Consider the following 21,081-nt stretch of genomic DNA (forward strand, 5'->3'; position numbering starts at 1 on the left):
AACCCATCGAGGAACGTGGAAACCCTCGACATCTACAGGTCAAGTGAAAGAGCCACCCCCGTCCGTCCAGTTATGTTCTAAGAACCCTAAAGCGTATAGGATTTCTCATCGCCGATCTGATTGGAAAGGCTGAGTGAAGGATTGGTTTCTGTTGAGTTGCATTATTATAGGTTGGTGTGGTTTCGGTTATCGCCACCGATCATCCCTCTGCTCAATTAACTTATTACTTACGTTTCGTAATTCTCAAGTCAAATCAAATCCCTTTTTTTAATTGTTAATTAATTGTAATCCCGTGGGAACTGGAGTTAGCATCGACGTTTGGTGGCAGAGGTTTCCCCTCTCTCTCTCTCTCTCTCTCTCTCTCTCTCTCTGTTTATATATATATATATATCTGTACACTAGCAAGGAGTCGCATGTATTTGTATGTAAGCGAGTCTTGTGTGTTGCTGAGCAAGTACAATAATTAGGGTTTCGGTTGGTTTTTGATCTGAGCCTCCCTATTTTTGTGTTGTCTTCTGTGTTTTCGCTCTTGAGCTTCAATTAAGATCGATTTGTTTTGTGATGCGTATGCCGTCGATAATCTAAAATGTGGAAACTTTTGTTATCTACAGTTTTATTTAGATCATCGCGATGGCGAACAATACTTCAAATGGGGATCACAAAACAACCACGAAGCCTCCTCCGACCCCTTCTCCCCTGCGATTTTCTAAATTTTTCCAGGTATAGCTGGACTTTTATAGAATGCCAATCATCTTTCAAAAGGAAGCTCGTGTTTTTGCTTATTTTTTCGTACGATTTCTTGAATTGTATTGGACTGGAATCTCTCACTGCTACCCATGTTTGCTTGCTGATAATATATTTGTGCGTTTGTTTATTGAATGTGATCCTTTATATATGTAACCATATTTGCATTTTTGGTTCCATGAATCAACATCTTTATACTTGGGAAGTCATTGATGGTAATTTCAATTATACACAATTTTCGATTGTGTTTTCATCACACTTGAAAATTCCCAACCTTGATCAATTATTAAGTGAGATCAGAATGGAAAGCCTAATGAAACCTATTGCTCAACTGACCAAATGTTATACATATGGTTCCCAAAGTGATCAAGTCACCCCATTTTATGTGTCGGCACATTATAGTTCTGCAAGATGAATATTACAAAGTTCAGCAGTAGGACAGCGAGTCTCTTGTCCAATAAAAAGTTACATTGAAGGATCTGGTAGAATAGTGGCAGCTTTCTCATGTTACATATTTTGTTCTTTATTTTTCATCTTTTTGGCTCCTGGCCATGGGCAAATTGGATAAAGTTCATGGGCTTGAAAGGTCTCTCTTATTATATGAGATGGAATGACGTTCTCTAGTAGTCAATCTATTTGGTACTCCCATGTGCTATTCAATGATACCTGTGATTTTTTTTTTTATCACAGTCCAATATGAGAATCCTAGTTACTGGTGGAGCTGGATTCATTGGTTCACACTTGGTTGACAAGTTGATGGAGAATGAAAAGAATGAGGTGGGCATTTGTTTCTTACCTTCTGCAATAGATGATCAATAAGTGCACAGCTGGTCAAGATGTGTTTTTGATTACAGGCCCACATGCAAAAGCTAAAAGATATTTTATTTTCTCTTAACAAGATACATTTTTGTTTTCTGATTCAGGTAATTGTTGCTGATAATTACTTCACTGGTTGCAAGGACAATCTTAAAAAATGGATTGGTCATCCAAGATTTGAGCTTATCCGTCATGGTAATTCTCATACTTTTTAACATGGCTTTATTTGGTTTGAGTTTTGAAACTAAACTTGGAACTTGTCTGCTTCCCTGACATAAGTCACTAGAAGCATCCAACAAAAATATTTAACCAAATGTTAAAAACATATTTTAAATGTATACTTACAAACTAGTGTTATGCCCCTGCATGATCACCATGGGCCGAGGGGGTTATTTTTCTTTCTTTTCAAAGTTGTGCTGAGTTGTCACATTTATTTATTTCCTTTGTTGCATTAAATTGTCTATCAGACACAGTCCAGAAATTAGTTAAATGTTATAGAACATTTTTTTTGCATGTGTATGCATTTTTTATATAGGCATACAGTATGGCGCCTAAAGGGGTAGGACCCATACCCGCGCCTGCAGGATTGTTCAATGTCCATATATCATATATCTAGGATTTTGACAATCAGGGGCTCAACTGCTATTTCTAATTATGCATTCCTTGATAATGTTGCTTGTTATGTATACTTATTTACTCGTTTTGTCTCACCTCTTGTAGATGTGACTGAACCACTTTTGGTGGAGGTTGATCAGATATACCATCTTGCATGCCCTGCCTCTCCAATTTTTTATAAATACAACCCTGTGAAGGTGTGTTTATTTGATTTCTATTTTAGTCAACTTGCAGTTTTTTGTATTATCACTGTTTTTTGTTTTATCATTTACTTCTTAGGTATTCTCCTCTTAATTTTTTGGAAAATAATATAAGATTTTATTTTGTTACTACATCCAAGCCACAAGAAAATCTTAGTGAGTCAAATATTTGGTGGACATAATATTTATTGTCTTCACTGTTCTATTGTCCTATGTTTTCCACAAAGACTATATGCAGTACTATATCTTTTATGTTTTCAACAATTATTATATGCATTACTATATCTTTCTTCTCCAATCTTACTTGACATCCTGTTTTGATTCATACAGTAGCCAAGATGTCTTCAGTACAACCATAAATAAAAAGGGGAAAACTTAAGATCTATGTTGATCTGCTTCGTGCGTTGTCACTAGAAGTCCTGATGGTCAATTTCATGGGTTATGAACTTGAATCTAACACTTCCTTGGTTTTCCGGATGCATTAAGAGCAAACGCTCCAATTTACTATCAGTATTGTGTGTGTATCTTATCAGGCTAGGATACGTGCAGATCACCTTGTTTCATCTTATAACTGATCTCATAGTTACACCAGTATAAGAGTCTTGCTTATTCTTTGTAAAACACAAACTCTGGGCTGGTATCAACCTATGGCCAATTTGGTTATAATCTTGCTGCAGTAGCATTGGTTGGGAGAGGTGATCTTTGGCTCTGGACATTTATATGGACAATATGTTCTTAAGAAAATGTACTTATCAAAAACAAAGAAAAAGAAAAAAATATTGTCAAAAATTGTTCAATTGCGTGTACAATATTTTATTGCCAAAAGATGGTTTAACTTGTATACTCTTAATCTTGTTTTGTGCCTAATATTTGGTATTTAAGTACATGCTTGCCTGTGTCGAGAAATATATTAGATGTGTTGAGCTGATCTAATACGAGCAAATGAACTCCTACAGACAATAAAGACAAATGTGATTGGCACGTTGAACATGTTGGGACTTGCAAAACGAGTTGGAGCAAGGTTAAACATTAATCTGCGATCACTATTCAACTACTCTTCACTTTTTTTGTCTAACTTATTTTGATAATGTTGTACAGGATTTTGCTTACTTCGACCTCTGAGGTATATGGAGATCCTCTTGTGCATCCCCAACCTGAGACCTATTGGGGAAATGTTAACCCAATTGGTAAGTTCTTGTTGCATCTACCCAGCAGAGCTAAAAGTGTGTATAGATATATGCATCTACATATGGATACTGAAGTCTTAATAAGTTTTTTTGAAGTTTAATTTTTTCCCTTCTACATTTAGTTTTTATGTTTATAAGTGAATGAGGAATATGATTCTTTATCTGGCTTTTGTCATTGTTCTAAAAAATGCTTATTAGGTGGTCCACTTGATTTTTTGTAGTTTTACTATGTTTTTTTTACTCTTTTTAACTCAAATGTAATGTGGAAATATGGCTTTGCAGTCATGTTTACGCATTTTTGAGAGTAATGAAATGAAAAGAGATTTGCAGAAATATCCATAATCTTTGCAAGGGCTTCACTCTTTTTTGTTTTTGATCTTTCTTCAGTTTGTTCATGCAACTGTTATTTTGTAAATAATTATGAAAAAATCTGAATTTGTCAAAGTAACTGGTTAATTGTGCTATAGGGGTTCGGAGTTGCTATGATGAGGGGAAGCGTGTAGCTGAGACATTGATGTTTGATTATCATAGGCAACATGGAATTGGTGGGTTTGTTACCTCCCTGCAATTGTGGACATTAATTTCTCTTCATATTTATTTATTTGGTGATGGATCTGAAATTTTTGTATTTCTTTTACCAGAAATACGCATTGCTAGAATTTTTAACACATATGGACCTCGCATGAATATTGATGATGGACGTGTTGTGAGTAATTTCATAGCTCAGGCTATTCGGTGAGTCCTTTTACAGTAGAATCTAAAATAATATTTGATTACATAATTACATTGCCATGCTGCTCTTTTGCATGCATAAGTTTCCATTATTATTGACATGCTCGACCCGTGAATTGTACTGTACAGAAGAACGAAAATAAGTATTATAAAGGAAGAAGGGACCCTAGAGAGAGAGGGAGGGAGGAGGGGGAGGAATTCTATTCAAAATTGACTTGATTTCTGATTACATCCTGCAGTTTAACAAAAAGATAAAATTTCAAATTAAAGCTAAAACCTAAACCTAAATCAGATTTTAAACAAATCAAAAATTAAAATTTTCTCCCCCTGCCCCTCGCAAAATTCATTTACTAGATGAATTCTGACAATATCTGTACTTTTACTCATTATATTGTGTTTGATTTGTCTTATTGTAGTGGTGAACCATTGACAGTTCAAGCTCCAGGAACACAGACACGTAGTTTCTGCTATGTCTCTGATATGGTAAGTGAGATATCTGATTGTTAAACCATGAAGGTTGGCTAACTGTTTACTAAGCAATGAGCTTATTAGCACTCATCAGCCCCTTCCCCTACCCTTTGTAAAAAAACGGCAGTTTAATATTTGTTATTTCTTACCATCTAAAATGCTTAAAGAGTTCTTTCTAATACTGTGAAGGTTGATGGACTTATTCGACTTATGGAAGGGGAAAACACTGGACCGATCAATATTGGAAACCCAGGTCCTTTTCATACTGTTTTCTGGAAACAATACCAAAGTATCAAAACATTGGATTCTGTCCTTACCTTGTTATCATATGACTTTTTAGGTGAATTCACTATGCTTGAACTTGCTGAGACTGTTAAGGATGTAAGTTCCCTTCTCAGCCATAATCTCCTTTTTCTGGCTGTCAAGATTTGATTATTGTACATGACATGGTGAAATGGAAAAAGTTACAAATAGTTTCTTCAGTTCTGTTAAATGTTCCTCTTGTGTTTCTCTGTGAGAGTATCAAACTATCTATTTACGTGCATCAGTCCAAGTTTTGGATTTGTGAACGTTTTGGTCAATGGGGATGGGGTAGGTGATCTGGGTCCATGCCAGGTTTCTCAAGTATATATGGGTTCATAGGTTTCAAACATTGTGGTGACATTGAAGTGATTCTGATTAAGCTGAATCAAGTTGAGCAATAATATTTAGTACTCATACCTCATTTGTGTTAAATGGCTTTTGAATATGTTATCTGCAGCTTATTAGTCCAAACGTGGAAATTAAAATGGTGGAGAACACTCCCGATGATCCAAGACAAAGGAAACCAGACATCACAAAGGCAAAAGAATTGCTAGGATGGGAGCCAAAGATCAAGTTGCGTGACGGCCTCCCGCTTATGGAGGACGATTTCCGTCACCGGCTTGGAGTTCCCAGGAACTGACCGGTGATAATCCGGTAAATCTTCCTCCCATTTAAAGTTGAACAGAAGGTTTCTGCGGGGACTTGGCCGGATTTCATTTTTTCAGAATGAGTGGTTTCTTTTTTTGCTACTGCTTTTGCTAATTTTATGTGCTGGCCAGATAAAAATAAGGGTGGTGACCTGTGGCCCTTTCTTTGTCTATCTATTAGTTGGTTATGGAAATGAAGAAACTCTCGGAGGATGGTGTTTTTGCCAATTACCCTTTTAAAGTGTGCTCTCTCTGGTGGAACGAAAAAGAAGAAAATATACGATAATGACAATCCCTTTATACGGAATGGCTTTTGTAGCGGCCCCCCCCCCCCCCCCCCATCTTTTTCCTACGACTCAAGAGGAATGCTCATACAAAGTTACTAATGTGGCTACCGGCTGATAATAAAATACAATCTTTTAGTATTATATTAAATCAAGAGAATAGAATACTTATCTAAGGTTAATAGGATTTTCTTTCTTCACTTACTAACAAAAAAAACAAAAAGATTTTCTTTCTTTGCTTTTACCTTAAACTATTTCGTTAATATATACGGTGTATTCACCTTTCAAACAGGGGTATAAAATCAATTACGGTAAGCAGAGAATTTGATCAATCTCTTGTTTAAACAAATATAATTCTGCGTTTACGATTTTACAAAAATTAATGTACTTTAAAAAGAAAGAAAAAGTAAAGAACCTAAAGGGGGCGGTGATCTATTTTGCCTTTTTTTCGTTTGCAAAGGGCTAAAAATTAGTGTAAAAAATGCTTAGGGTGTGCATTCGGTTATAATCGAACCGAACTGATCAAAAAATTCTAACCAAACTAAACCAAATCATGTAATAATCGAACCGAACTGACCGATTAATTCTAAGTAACCGAAACCGAACTAATCGAAATGTAAACTAAGTTAACCGAACCAATAACCGATTGGGAAAAATCAATAAAAGAACAAATCGATTTGCAGAAATGAAATACAAGAAGAACATCCATTGAATTGATATAGATAAATGCAAAATCATTTAGGCTGCGTTCTCTTTACTGTTTTTAAGTCATTTTTAGTTTTTAATTTTCTAAAATAATGAAAACGCGTTCTCTTTATTATTTTTAAAAATATATTTTTAAAAATAAAAAAAATTATAAAGAAAACTCAAAAAAATAAAAAATTGTTTTGAGTGTTTTCAACCAAAACAAACTTAAAACTCAAAACATATTTATTTATTCATATTTTATTATTGTAATGGAAAAAAATATTATAAAATTTATTAACTTTAAAATGTATATATTTTTTAATAATATATTAATATTAAATATTTTTAATTTATTAAATAAAATATAATTAAAAACTTATTTTTAAAATTTCAAAGAAAACACGTTTTCTAATTTTCTGTTTTGAGGAATAGTTTTTCAAAATGACAAATAGAACGCGTTTTCAATTTTCTAAAAACAAACTATCAAAACAGAAAATTGAAAATGAATTCAAAACTCAAAATTAAAAATTGAAAAACAAAGAGAACGCAACCTTAGAAATTGAGAGAAATACAAATCAATTTATGCAAAAGAATGAAATACAAACAAAAAACCCAGCAAATGAAGAAATATAAGAAACTAACCTCACTGAGTCAAAAAAATTTGAAAAATTTAAACCCTAAGCTAACGTCAATACTAATTTCTATTTGACGGTCGGTCATCGTTGGTACTTGATATGGGTCGATCGTCCAAGCACAAGGAAGGAAAGAAACAAGGAGACGAAGCCTCGTGCGATCAGTGAAGGGAAAGGCGTCGATCGATGAAGGGAAAGGCGAGAGGCAGCCAACTACTGACAGCAAAGGGAAAGGCGTCGAAGGTGGAGGCGACACCGATGGTGACGGACTCGAAGGATCTCTCTCGGAATCTCGCATCCATTTCGGTCCAACCTTTCAATTCCAGGTAAGTGAGAGTCTTTGCCTCAGGTGCCGCAACGTCGACATCGGCATCGGAGGAGGCGATGGTGCTGCCGTGCCAGAGCGTCGGAGACAATGGAAGGGAGAGAGCGGCGCGAGGAAGGATCGATTCGATCCTTTCGCCTTTAGAGTCTTCTCTCTTATGCCTCTGCGTGACTTCGGTTTGACTTGGGTGAGGATATTTTCACTTTGCTTTATAAACCCAAAACTGTGTCGTTTTGTAAGTTTAGTTCGGTTCGGTTATTTGAAGCAAAAAATCAAACCGAACACCGAAAATCGAATTTTCTAAAAAAATTAACCAAATCGAAATTTTGAAAAAAAAAAAAACCAAACCGAACCGACCAAACTCGTTGGTTCGATTCGATTACTTCGATTTAACTGAAGTTGTGCTCACCCCTAAAAAATACCAAGGTTAGGCTATAATTTTGTCCTTGAATCTTACTTAAATGTGATGATTGGTCACTCAAATCTAATACAATTGATTCTTAATTGAGAGTATTAAGATAATGTTAAAAATTATTCTAAGATTTCTATCGGATTGTATCTATTGAGAATTATATATATATATATTTATACATTTATTAAATACATATGATAAGTATCGAGATAATAGTTTTTTTTATCAAAATATTTCTATTATCAAATTCATTAAAAATTGTATATTAACCTAACAACAAATTTATGATTAAAATAGTGTTTTATGATTAATGTGAATTGTCAAATAATAAAAATAATATTTTATTTTCTATATCTGTATTAAAAAATAGATTCTAAAAAGACTCAGAAAGTAAAAATAATTATTGATAAAATTACAACAATTCCACTTAGATAATTAAAAATTACTAAAACATATTTTCATATTAGATAATAAAATATAAAATTAAATAAAATAATTTAAAAAATACAATCGAAGCGAAAATGGAGATCGAAGGAAAAGGGAAATCTGAAAGATCGATGGCTAACAAAAGAGTTAAAGGGGAAGACCAACGATCGTTGGACAAAGAAGCGAAAAGGAAAGATCGATGAGCAGGTGAAAGAGACCAACAATGAAGCGAAGGAGACCAACGATGCCCAGATGGTTCGATGGAGAGAAAGTTTGGTGAACAAGGGTTGCCAGACGATGAAGCCAAGGGAGAAAGATAAGTGAGCAAACGAAGGAGATCGAACAATTTGGCTATTAGGAAGAAGATGAATAAGTAATAAAATAAATAGACGAGGCTTTTATATAAGGGGCTTATGAGTAATTTATGTTTATTTGTAAAATTTTAAATAAATTTATCTATTAAAAGTGAAATAAGAAGTCACGTAAGAGTTTTTTCAAAAATTATCAAATAAATTTAATGAATACATTGAAAAACTAAAAAGTCTAAAATAATTTTTATATCTTATATTTTTTATTTCATATATTAATTATCAAATATTGTCTAAAAAAAATAATAATGAATTTGGCACTAAATTTGTAATGGGAAAATTCATTTCCCTATAAGAAAATAAACGTATCTAAAATACATTTATAAGGAAAAATATGCAAAGGGTATTAATCTTAAAAACAATAGTGTATTGGTAAAGTTTCAAATATCTTATTTAAGTCAATAAACCCACTATCACCACTCAAGATTACTATTGATAAGTGTATGTGTTTTAAGAAAATATTTTAATTTTATTTTAATCAAACTGTGATATGAGTCGTAGAACTTAAGACGTGCAAAAGAATACGATAAAAGTCTAAAAAGTAAACAAACAAGATCAAGTCGGAGGTAACCCGACCCGGAAATTCGGTGGGACGTTTCAGGCTCAAATGTATCTGAAAAACATTTGAAACCAAACTACAATGCGCGTTTACATTCCCTCCCTTTTTTTCACGTTTCCATCCTTAAAAGAACACCTGACCGTTGATTTTAGACCCAATCAACGGTCCGTATCACCTGTAGCCATGTCACGGGGATCGACCTTCTATGCCGTGCGATTTAATCCCAAACCGACGAGCGCGATCACACGCCCGCCAGAATTCAAACTCCCCCAATTACGTCTATAAATTCTCACATCGATCGCTCCCTTTCCCCACCAATCACTAGATCAACATTCTCATTCACTTCTTCTGAAATCCAATTCTTTCCTTCTTCCAAACTCTTCGAAATGTCTGGACGTGGCAAGGGAGGCAAGGGTCTGGGAAAGGGCGGAGCCAAGAGGCACAGGAAGGTGTTGAGGGACAACATTCAGGGCATCACCAAGCCTGCGATTCGAAGGCTCGCGAGGAGGGGCGGCGTGAAGAGAATCTCGGGGCTCATCTACGAGGAGACTCGCGGCGTTCTCAAGATTTTTCTGGAAAATGTGATTCGTGATGCAGTCACCTACACGGAGCACGCTAGGAGGAAGACGGTGACGGCGATGGATGTGGTGTATGCTCTCAAGAGGCAAGGAAGGACTCTCTACGGCTTTGGCGGTTAGATATTTGTTGCATGGATGTCTTTGTTTGGATCTGCAATTGCTGATTGTAGATGATGTTACTGGTCTCCTCTCTTTCTTCTTGTCTATGTCTTTGAAGCTTTTGTAATTCTTGTTCAGTGCCAGAAGTAATAGATCTGAAAGTTCTGCTGCTAAAGCGTTTGATTTCATTAGCAAATTTCTGTCACTGGTTCTGTTTTGAAAAGTATTTGGTTGGAAGCCCAATTTGGTGATTGTTGCTATATATGTTACGCTATTTTTTTTTTTTTTTTTTGTGGGGGGGGGGGGGGGGGGGATTCAGATCTGATTCGGGCCAGATAGCGATCTGGAGCTTAAAATTGGCTTTGTTGAATCCTGGACATTGCTTGGTCCAAAATCAACACGGTCAGTACTCTATTAACTTTGGAACTATGGTAATTGCAGGTTTCCTACCTTGTACGGAGTCGCTTGCTTTTGATTATCTTCATGTTTTAAGTTTATCTTTTGAACGCCTTAGATGTGCCTTTTTGGCTCTAATAAAAGAATGAAATTGTCAACGATTACGAAAATATGGAGTCACTCTATTATATAAATATATATATATTTTTGTTAAGAACATGATCTTAATATTGTGTCTTGATAGTGCTAAAATTAAGTAAAAAATGATGGGTGATGGTGGGTTTGTAACAGTAAGCCACATTGCTTGCATGAAAGTCAGTATTATTTTGTGTAACATTGAATCTGCATAAGGCTGTTTACCAGGTTCATGTTTGTGAAGTCGATATTTAGGCCGAATCCCCCTAAATTAGGTTCATTTGTTTCCACGTGTACAATTATATTTGGAGTTCCCTGTGGAAATGGTATTGTATTATGTATGTGCCTTTAAAACATTCCAACCTAATGGAATGGATAACCATTAGCCTGTCCTCCCCTCCCCCTCTTTTTGGATGAACATATACATTAGCATTTGGAGTTGGGAAGTTCTTATTCATCAGTTTAGGTTTGAATTTGACATCATTTTGTCTTGTCTGAAGCTTTATTTATTTTTAAGGAAATAAATTTAATATTAATATTTTATATGTGAAAGTTGTTTTATATAACACGAGGATTGTATTATCTAATATAAAAAGTATATTTTTCAGACACTTTTCATGTTATATAATACTTTTTTGAATAGAAATTTCATAATACTTTTTTAATTTTTTATATCTTTATTTTGTTTACACGATTTTGGGTTGTAAAGAGGGCATAAAAATATATTTATAAATATAATTATTTTTTGTATTTGTTTATTGATTTATTTTGATAATGAATAAGTATACTTAGGGTTGGTAATGGTTTAGTTTAGTTTTGATTTTTGTTAAAATTATAATCAAATCAAACTTAAAATACTAAAATCAAAACCAAACTATTAACTTATTAGTTTTAAAAATTAAAAATTATAATTAAACCATTCGATTTCGATTTTAACAATGATTTTTTTAGTTTGATCCATATCAATAAATAAAGACAAACTCTTACAAATAGCATTCATAAAAAAAATTGATAATTTCACAATAAATAAAGACAAATTCTAATAACTTCACATGCTGGACTGAAACAAATCTCCCCAAATATTGGTTGCCACAAAATGTACCTAAAACAAATGTGTCCAATGTTTGACAAGCATACAAAGTTAGCAAGTGACCAAGGCCAAGTATCAACTCAATATAACCAAGTATAACCAAATTGATGGGAAAGAACAAATTTATTGCAAACCCACCACTGAAGCCATTGGCAACATCTCCTATATGAGATTAGAAACTTCTCTTGAAAGATTTCATCAAGGGCCCTAATTTGATGGCATTGTCAGAAACTAGGTTATTCTTAATTTGGGATCGATTGGATTGAAAATTATATTAACCGATACTATGTTTAAGTTTGCTATATAATTTTCAATTCATTGAGGCAAAACAACATACATCATCACGACATCCCAGAAACAATTTGATGGTCCAATCATGCTACAAACTTAAGAGTAACGTGGAACAGAAATAGCAAGAAGAATAAGTGGGTTGCAAAATTTATTGATCAATCGCCTCTTCTTGGTTCATACAGTGATTTCTCTCGTATTAGTAGAGTGTTGGTGATCAACCATCTACGGATGTACGGGTCTGGTTATTGGGGAAAAAGAAATTTTGGTTTCTGACCCACTTCTTCTGCCGTAGACAATTATGGAGTTGACAATCCATTTGGTTTTTGGGCAGTGAAACTTCGAAGCATTTGCTTCTAGAAAAATCCCACCCACGCGACGCGGTCCGAGTCTTATGAAAAATAAAATTGTTTCAGTGGGCGAGGGCAAGAGAGGTAGAGAGCGAGGGCGAGTAAGAGCAAGAGAGAGGCATAGAGCGAGCGGACGAACAAGAAAGATGAGGTAGAGAGTGAGAGGCAACGAGGGTGAGAAAGAGTGAGGGCGAGTGAGAGCAAGAGGGGCCGAGTCCTAGCAAGAGCAAGAGAGAGCCAGTGAGGGCGAAGGCGTGCGGACAAACAAGAGAAATGAGGCAGAAAACGAGAGACAGTAAGGGTGAGAGACAGCGAGGGCAATGTCGAGATAGGAAGGAGAATTGGAGAAGAGAAAGGGAGAAGGGTTTGCAGGCAAGGCAAGTGGGCTGGGTTGTATATATTATATTATATATATCTATATTCGGTTTGATTTGGTTCAATTTCGGTTCGGGTTTTGGTTTGATTTTTGTGAAAACCATAACCAAAACATACCCATTGAAACAGTGTTCGGTTTTTCCCCAAATCAAACCATTACCCAATCAAACGATTTTTAACTGCATTGATCGGTTCGGTTTCTATGGTTTCGGTTGCAATTGCAAGTATAGTTATATAACTTTATTTTTTTAGTTGTTATTTTCCCTTCCATTTTATATTCAAATTAAATAAAATTATATTATGTTGATTTATGTTTTAAGAAAAAAAAAATTACGTTACTTTCTTTGAAATTATATTGTGTAAATGGTAGGTAACAAATGTAAATATTATCCAAAACCATGGAGGCACTTGCAACTTGGAAAAAAGAAAAAAAAAATTAGCTACTTGTTGCTTTGGTAATTGATGTCATGGAAAAAAATATTGAAAAAATTAATTAAAAAATAACAATAATAATAATAATAATAATCGAGTTAACTCGGATTATTTGTGTGAATATTATTTTTGGATTTTTAGTATTTACAGTGTTTGAATTAAGTATTAAAATATTTGTACAGAATTTGTGTGTGTTTTTTGATTGTTTCTTCTCTTTTCTTGTAAATTCAAATGATTTGATAACGATGTTTTTAATTAAATAAATTTATTATTATATTTTGATAATAATAATAATAATTAATTTCTCATGTTTCTCTGAAACATTTGACATATTGTTTGGTGTATTTTAAAATAATTTACTGTTTTAAAAGAAGTGACAATTGATGATTAATAATATGTTACATTCAATTCTTATCCAGTTATGGTGTATACTTTATCCATTCACTATTTTACTTGTTACGTTCAAATGTTAAATACCTCGATGCAGATTAGAATGCTTTTGAATCCTTTTGGTTCTCACTTTCTCAGTACTGTTGCCCTTTCCTTATCGGACAACAGAAGAAGAAGAAGAAGACAAAGTCGTCCTCCACAGTAACATAAAATATTAATGTCTTCATTCATACAGTCACAGGCGCAAAAAGGATAAATTTATAATTTTTGCTTATTGTTTTCACACAAAATTCATAGTTTTTCTACAATCTAAACATTGATTGAACCTACCCCCTCAGGGATTCATTCTAACTTACATTAATGTTAACGTATAGAATACATAATAATAATAATTTATATTAAATGTGATGAAGCGACAAAAAAGTGAAATGACAAAACAATTGCCTCCATATGACTTAAAAATAGTAATTTATTACGTGATTTAAAATATTTTTAATCCAATAGCTAGCTGATTGTCCAGCATAAACATTATTAGCTATGTTAAATTGATTTACAAATTAATTAAGAGGAACTAACATCAAACTAAAAAAATCCTTCAAATCATATAAGGTCGGACCAATTCAAAGGATAAAAATTGGATTGCAGTGTTGTTTTTTGGGTTCTCAAGTTCTGTGTTCGAGCTCTGATAAGAGAAAAAAACTCAACAATCAGAGATGATTCTAAAAGTTGAAAGACTGTCAAATCAGATCGATCTCACACTAACAGACTATGTTGCACGAAAATACCTCATAGAAGTCGTTTTCCCGTTTCGGACTCTATTTATACTTATTTTTTTTAAAAAAATATCCGTTTTCATATTTCTATTTTCTATCGAAAATGTTTTCTATTTCTGTTTCCGTGTAACATAACTAAGGGAAAAAGAGTAAAGGTTAAAATTGACTATTGTGTCCTTTGATTTATATTTTTTTCTCGAATTGTGAGGCTGGGTAAGGGGGGGGGGGGGGGGGGGGGGGGGGGCTTTCGTGATGTTCCCTAAAAAAAAAAAAAAGATTTGGGTTGGACACGTTGGGCTAATTGTACGGGGAAGTCATCGTCAGAAGGAAACAGGGCCAGGCTCCAGCTGTACGCGGACCAAAACCATGAATCCCACATCTAATGTGCTTGCTGACGTGGAATGCCGCCAAATAATGATGTCCTCTCTCTCTCTCTCTCCCCCTCCCCGAAAGATGCTTCGACTTTGTCTCTAGATTGCTGTAGAAACGCCAGCCAACCATACTTAAACCTGATTTTCCGCCGTTCAACCACCCCTCGAATCTTTCCGACCGGCCGTTTCTCCGTCGCTGGTGAGACTGAGCATGGGTGCGTCCAGCGACGACGACGCCGTTTTGATCCAGAAGGGGAAGAAGCCAGGCGACCCCCATGTCGTCACCGTCAATTGTCCCGACCGGACCGGCCTTGCTTGCGACATTTGCCACGCCATTCTCGATTTCGGACTCTATATTACTAGGGCAGGTAAAAAGGAAAACGTGCTCTCACGGAATTCTCTTATTTCGCTTCCTGTTTCTCTCTCCCCGCCCCCGCCCCCCGCCCGGCCGCCTTTTTAAACTTTTGGTGGTTTAATCGAGTTCTCCTGATTTTAGGTCTAGGTCTTTGTTGATTGAATTCTCAATGCATGCTGAACCGTTTATCATAATTCGAACATGATTTTTTTCCCTTTGTTTTCGAATTTGAGTTTCTGCTAGACACAGGCAATTTGGAACTAAATGCTAGTTCCAGATCATTTTTCTTTGATCTTTTTGGTCGGGAAACTTCTTCATGAGTCGGTATAGTACGTTCTGTTTTGTAGATCATCGAACTACATGCTTTGTCGTATGCCTTGGTCATTGATCAATTACGTCATTTTTTATCAAAAACATTGTACCAAGCAGTTCATTTTCAATCAACGCTAAACTTTGGTGTATAATCAATGGCCTAATTTATTTCTCACTGAAACTGTATTGTACAAGTTGTCTTCCCAAACTGAGTTATGCTAGAAATAAAATTGATATGATATAAGTCTGCATCTTCAGTTATTCTCTGTTTGTGCTGGTAATACTTTTCAGTATCTTACATCCATGAACTGTTTGCGAACTCCTATCCTTATGTCTTCAGTTATTTTAGTTTGTCTGTGATTTAAGAATTTTTATATTATTCCTGAAACTTTGAGCCTTAGAAATTGAAATTACTTCTAATACTGTTTTAATGGATTTTTCATTTTGTTATTTTTCTGATATAGATGTTTCAACTGATGGGCGATGGTGTTACATAGTACTATGGCTGGTTCCTCACTTCAGCAGTCCTATTGTCAGATGGCCAAATTTAAAGAAACGCCTTCTGTCAATATGTCCGTCCTGCACAGTCTCATTTTACTTAAATCAACCATCTCCCTGCTCTGGTTCTTCTCCAGTTTACCTGTTGACATTTTGCTGCCTTGACCGGAGAGGGTTGTTACATGGTATTACTAAGGACAAATGCTTTCAGTTCTAGCATTTGATTTTTTTTTTTTTAAATGTAATATGAATATATAACGTGGTTGCACTACCATTTCAGATGTTACCCAAGTTCTATGTGAACTCGAGCTTAGTATTCAGAGAGTAAAAGTGACTACGACACCAGATGGCAGGGTCCTGGACCTCTTCTTTGTAACAGATAACTTGTGAGTATTCTTGGCAACTTAACTGTTGTTAATGCACAATGCCAGTGTGTCTTTGGAGGTGCAGTCCACTGTGGCATGGCATGCTGAGCACAATATAAGAACATATGTGCTTTGCCTCGCTCAGTAGGCGGACCATCTCTACCCCCATTGAATTGACTTCTTACCTAAATTGCCTATGTAGTGGCTTCCTTTATCTGCTAAATGGACAGATTGTTGAAAGGTCAGTTGCTGATTAACCAGGTCAACTGGTTGAAAATTCCCTGGTGCCCTTGCTACGGCAAATGTGAAAATGGTTTCACCCTGTTGAAAACATGGTGATGCTAGCAGCTGTCTATATTATATTTCCCATTTGCTTCTTTACTATTTTTTATTAGCCACTTTCGCCATTTGCGGAATCTTGGACTTCTATTAGACTTTTGTAGTTGAGCAATGACTAATTTTGACTATAATTGTTCCTGACATATTTTCTCCTTTCATACATGCTGATTACTTTATGGTGTATTTTTCTGGGAATTCTCAAAATTGTATTTGGAACATGAACTCCTCTCTGCTCTTTATAAATAGTAACCATGATTGGCATATTGTATGATTAGGTTTGAAACTGTTTTTATTTTTTTATTTTTTTTTGAGTTTTTACTAATATAAGAGCATTCTAATACTTTGCTTTCGGAACTAATGGAAAATGATTTTGTTATCTGCATACTTTTGATTTATTACTTGGAAATGGAGTTTCTTTCTTGTTTGATAGTACTTCCATCTTGTGTTTGTCAAACAGCCTCTTCAAGTGACAATTACCAGATGTTAAAACTAACATGTTACTAATAGTTTGGGACATAAAAGATTGGCTTGGCTGGAGCTTGATTTGTTCTCTACTACTTTTGTGGAAATTTTTCTTCTTTGGCATTATGTGATGTTATGAAACATAGTTTGGTGTTTCTAAAAATGTTATGAATCAGATAAAATTTCTATTTATTCACATCTTTCATGTTTGCTGCAATGTCATATTAGGGAGCTCCTTCACACGAAAAAGAGACAAGATGAGACGTGTGAGCAATTGCATTCTGTTTTAGGTGAATCGTGCATTAGGTGTGATCTTCATTTGGCTGGGCCACAATATGATCATCCTCAGAGTTCATCATCTCTCTCTCGGGTTCTTGCTGATGAATTGTTTAGAAGTGAGATATCAGATAAGGAAGCCAGTGCAGAGACTCTTAGCCAAGATATGGAAAAGTTGAGGACTGCCAGTGTAATAGTAGACAATTCCTTGAGCCCAGCTCATACATTACTTCAGATACAGTGTATTGATCACAAGGGCCTTCTTTATGACATTATGCGGACATTGAAAGACTTCACTATTCAGGTATAAACTTGAGTCTTCCCCTCTACATCTCTTGTACATTATAAGGTCCGACCTGAGTACTCCATGGTTGGTTGACTTTTAGGAGGTCCTAATCATAGTGTAGGTGGAGCAGAATGACATGATTGTGGTTTATTAAGCCCAACATGATGAATTTTCTTGCATGTCTTTTCTCTCATCCATTACGAACCAGGTGAGGCTGCTTATAGACCTTGTCTAGTTATTGCTCCCTTTATTAGATCTCTTTTTGACAGAAAAGGTAATGTCTCCTTCCATATTTTAAATAACTGAAACAGGATTGGGTTGATATTAATTATCAATCTAGTATTGGGAAGGCCAACTGCATAATGCGCTTCTCAAGTGCATTTTTTGATAAAACAATAAACGCAATTGCCAAGAACATTTATTGTTTATCAAAAGTTGCTCTTGGCAAGCACGTTTATTGTTTCCCACACTTGGACAAAATTTTTAAGTTTGATGACTGATACTAAATTGGTTATTATTTTTAATCCAGTATTGTTGCCGCCCCCCCCCCCCCCCCCCCCCCCATATCCCTCACACGCACAGTTATTATTCCAAGTACCTTATATATATATATAATATATATATATATATAACGGGGTGCTCCTAAAGAATGCAATCCTGCTTCCACCCTTACAGTCTGAGTTGACTATGGTATTGCTGACTATATGTAGTGACATTTACTTGCCTTAGTTGGCATTTGTTGGACTGTAAATGAAACCTCGTCTCTGTGAGCTGGGATGCTCTTTATGGTTGTCGATATTTTATAATTTTAATATTTACACTTCACAATCTGATGTTACCATCTAGATGGATGTGGTCATTGAATGGCTATTTATCTGCCCCCATAAAAATTTGTCCTTCCACCAATTTATGTCGTCATCAGTTTCCATTTTAAATTGTGATTGTTAAGATGATCATTCTTTATCAACCATTATCTATTTTCTGTTTATATGGGCTTTCATATTGCTTATAGAAGTTCTTTTGCTTCTTTTTATCAGATAGCTTATGGTCGATTTTCTCCAGTCACAAAAGGTAATCGTGAACTAGACCTATTTATACAGCAACAAGATGGTAAAAAGATTGTGGATTCCGAGAAGCAAAGTGTGTTGTGTTGTCGTTTGAAGGTTGAGATACTCCATCCACTTCGTGTTATTATTGCAAACCGTGGACCGGATACTGAAATCTTGGTTGCTAATCCGGTTGAGCTATCAGGAAAAGGAAGACCACGCGTTTTCTATGATGTCACACTCGCATTAAAAACTCTTGGAATTTGCATTTTCTCGGTAAGATAATGGTGTTTTACCATGAAAGTGAACAAGAACCATCAGCACAGCACATTTTTGGCATGAGAAATCTGAGCATAAGACCGTGGGGGAGGTTTTATGCCCTGGATTGAATTACTGCTATTGGTCTTTGAATTTTTCCAAACATGTTAGGAGATGATAGTGATGGCCTCAAAGCTCCAACGTCGACAAAATTTTCAGCTATACATTTTTTCTCATTGAAGGCCCTTTATTTAATACAGTGTCAACTTAGTGCTAACATGGTTCTTGTATCACTTTTGTGCGTCATTGTGAATTGAAACACCACCTTTTAACAATGTATTCTCTTGACTTGTAGGCTGAGATTGGGAGGCACTCAACTGCAGACCGCGAGTGGGAAGTTTATCGATTCCTTTTAGAAGAGAACTGTAGATTTGAATTATCAAATATAGTAGTAAGGAATCAAATTGTAGACAGGGTCCGAAGATCATTGATGGGCTGGTGAGGTGATATGCGCACCTTTATTTGCATTTCAGGTTCCAGTACAGCACAGGGATGTATTGCGGCATGGGGAATGCTGCCAGGTGATACAAATCGTAGGATATGTATGCATGCTGTTGTAGTTTTGTGTTTTGGATTATTAGTGAATGAAGGAAGGAAGGAAGTGAATCATTTGCTTCTTCTACTCCCAGTCCCAGCACTCTTGCTGTCAAATCACGCAACGCAAGTGACACTTCTCATTTCCCCGTAGCCGCTGTATGTACAATAAATCGCAGGAGAGACATGTGGGGCTTTAAATCTACGACTTGGTAATGTAATGTTGTTAGAATGGGTTTGGGGGGGAATCATTGTAACGCAAGTGAAACTACTCATTTCCCCGAACAATTTCTAGGAAAGTTGTGTTAGAAGGGCCTTTGGCATAGTATTTTGCTACATTGTTCATTTACATAAATTTGTATAGTATATGTAATTTTTAGAAGTCAATTGAAATTATGAATGTCATGGACCCTAATTCAGTTACAATAAGATGCAATTGATGAGAATGAATCAAAAGGGTTCTAATTATACTATTAAAGTGGTTGGTGTATTTTTCTACTGCTAGTTTAGTTTAATTTTCATAATACTATAAAGAGTTCCAATTTTTAACTTGGAAATTATCAAGGGGCTGGTTGTACTTATGAAAATTACAATTCTTATGAGACAATGATAAAGTTTTCCATATAAGAGCGCTAGGTTGGCAGCAAAGATAGCCCACTTCTATTATGAAAATTACAATCCTTATCACAGATAACAAAGAGTATCAAGAACTTCAAGTTGTGAATGCAATTTATGATCAATGCAATTTATGTAACAGAAAATACCAAACATGCGAGATGGAAAATCAAGTCTCTCTTGGGTTCACGTCACCTGAGGGTGCTATAATGAGCTGCGGTTAATCATGCAGCCTGGGATGTATTAGTTTCCTTTTACCTGTGAGTGAGCTTCTGTTCCATTTATCCAGTCACAAATATTAATAATGCAATTGACACCCACAATTTCATTGCTTCGTGTCAACCTAAATCAAAGTGATATACTGCGAATTGTATCCACCAAATCATGGACCCTTTCTCGCGCTGGTAATTAGTTTTGCATTTATGAATGATATCCCTGTCCATCCATCCATCTATCATAAAATAGAATTCCCATTCTGGATGCCATTCTACAAGTATGCGTTGTGGAAATTAATGTCAAGATCCTAGAGTTTTAATTTAGGAATTCAAGTGACAAATAGGAAGAAGAAGAAAGGAAGAGAGAGAGGAGAGAATTTTAGAAAGAGAGCCGAGAGAATAAGAGATAGAAGCAGAGAGCTGTAGGGAGAAAATGAGAGAAAAACTTAGGTGTAATTGGGTCAGGTAACATAGATTGGGAGCAGTTATTATGTTTAATTTACAGTTACGGGTTAAATTATAGTTATAAGGTAGTGGGGAAGTAGGGACTAATGATAAGGTGCTGTATAAAAATCAGGATAACTTTTATATATTAAGCTATGCCATATTACCAAGATTATCAAGTAAATTGTGGAACTTATTCTTTCATTTTCTCCCTACAACTCTCTGCTTCTCTCTTTTATTCTCTTAGACTTTCTCTCTCAAATTCTCTTATTTCTCTCTTCCTTTCTACTACTTCCTATTTGCACTAGAATTCCTAGATTAAAACCCTAGAATC

The 21,081-nt window shown here is 35.3% G+C and overlaps 3 protein-coding genes across 7 annotated transcripts; all 3 read left to right on the top strand.

Moving 5' to 3' along the window:
* On the top strand, nucleotides 1-6,019 carry LOC127788746 (UDP-glucuronic acid decarboxylase 6). 3 transcript variants are annotated; one of them, XM_052317348.1, is made up of 13 exons: nucleotides 1-170; nucleotides 612-720; nucleotides 1,435-1,521; nucleotides 1,668-1,755; nucleotides 2,281-2,372; nucleotides 3,332-3,396; nucleotides 3,474-3,562; nucleotides 4,030-4,107; nucleotides 4,204-4,297; nucleotides 4,711-4,777; nucleotides 4,952-5,015; nucleotides 5,103-5,143; nucleotides 5,523-6,019. In XM_052317348.1, exons 2-13 carry the CDS (start codon nucleotides 631-633, stop codon nucleotides 5,703-5,705), a joined length of 1,038 nt encoding a protein of 345 aa, XP_052173308.1. In that variant the 5' UTR covers nucleotides 1-170; nucleotides 612-630; the 3' UTR covers nucleotides 5,706-6,019. The 3 variants fall into 3 exon arrangements, with proteins under 3 accessions (XP_052173308.1, XP_052173314.1, XP_052173321.1); XM_052317354.1 differs by lacking the exon at nucleotides 1-170 and adding an exon at nucleotides 177-330; XM_052317361.1 differs by lacking the exon at nucleotides 1-170 and adding an exon at nucleotides 326-474.
* Nucleotides 6,020-9,706: 3,687 nt separating this feature from the next.
* Nucleotides 9,707-10,270, top strand: LOC127796282 (histone H4). The gene has a single exon (XM_052328387.1). It carries the CDS (start codon nucleotides 9,792-9,794, stop codon nucleotides 10,101-10,103), a length of 312 nt encoding a protein of 103 aa, XP_052184347.1. The 5' UTR covers nucleotides 9,707-9,791; the 3' UTR covers nucleotides 10,104-10,270.
* A 4,443-nt stretch (nucleotides 10,271-14,713) lies between these two features.
* LOC127793572 (ACT domain-containing protein ACR9-like) lies at nucleotides 14,714-19,934 on the top strand. 3 transcript variants are annotated; one of them, XM_052324337.1, is made up of 8 exons: nucleotides 14,714-15,050; nucleotides 15,814-16,032; nucleotides 16,128-16,233; nucleotides 17,242-17,593; nucleotides 18,613-18,897; nucleotides 19,235-19,330; nucleotides 19,413-19,460; nucleotides 19,569-19,934. In XM_052324337.1, the coding sequence occupies exons 1-8, from the start codon at nucleotides 14,894-14,896 to the stop codon at nucleotides 19,605-19,607; spliced, it is 1,302 nt and encodes a 433-aa protein (XP_052180297.1). In that variant the 5' UTR covers nucleotides 14,714-14,893; the 3' UTR covers nucleotides 19,608-19,934. The 3 variants fall into 3 exon arrangements, 2 of the variants coding, with proteins under 2 accessions (XP_052180297.1, XP_052180298.1); XR_008021443.1 differs by having other exon boundaries at nucleotides 14,716-15,050; nucleotides 19,235-19,460; XM_052324338.1 differs by having other exon boundaries at nucleotides 14,716-15,050; nucleotides 19,235-19,934.
* Nucleotides 19,935-21,081: the final 1,147 nt, after the last annotated feature.

Source organism: Diospyros lotus, chromosome 1 (genome assembly GCF_014633365.1).
Source record: "Diospyros lotus cultivar Yz01 chromosome 1, ASM1463336v1, whole genome shotgun sequence".
Classification (NCBI taxonomy): domain Eukaryota; kingdom Viridiplantae; phylum Streptophyta; class Magnoliopsida; order Ericales; family Ebenaceae; genus Diospyros; species Diospyros lotus.

Coding starts and splice junctions, on each gene's coding strand:
- LOC127788746 (XM_052317348.1), top strand. CDS start 631: ATGGCGAACAATACTTCAAATGGGGATCACAAAACAACCACGAAGCCT. Junction 2,373..3,331: donor ATAAATACAACCCTGTGAAG/GTGTGTTTATTT, acceptor GAACTCCTACAG/ACAATAAAGACAAATGTGAT. Junction 5,144..5,522: donor TTGCTGAGACTGTTAAGGAT/GTAAGTTCCCTT, acceptor TGTTATCTGCAG/CTTATTAGTCCAAACGTGGA.
- LOC127796282 (XM_052328387.1), top strand. CDS start 9,792: ATGTCTGGACGTGGCAAGGGAGGCAAGGGTCTGGGAAAGGGCGGAGCC.
- LOC127793572 (XM_052324337.1), top strand. CDS start 14,894: ATGGGTGCGTCCAGCGACGACGACGCCGTTTTGATCCAGAAGGGGAAG. Junction 15,051..15,813: donor ACTCTATATTACTAGGGCAG/GTAAAAAGGAAA, acceptor TTTCTGATATAG/ATGTTTCAACTGATGGGCGA. Junction 19,331..19,412: donor TTGAATTATCAAATATAGTA/GTAAGGAATCAA, acceptor TTTGCATTTCAG/GTTCCAGTACAGCACAGGGA.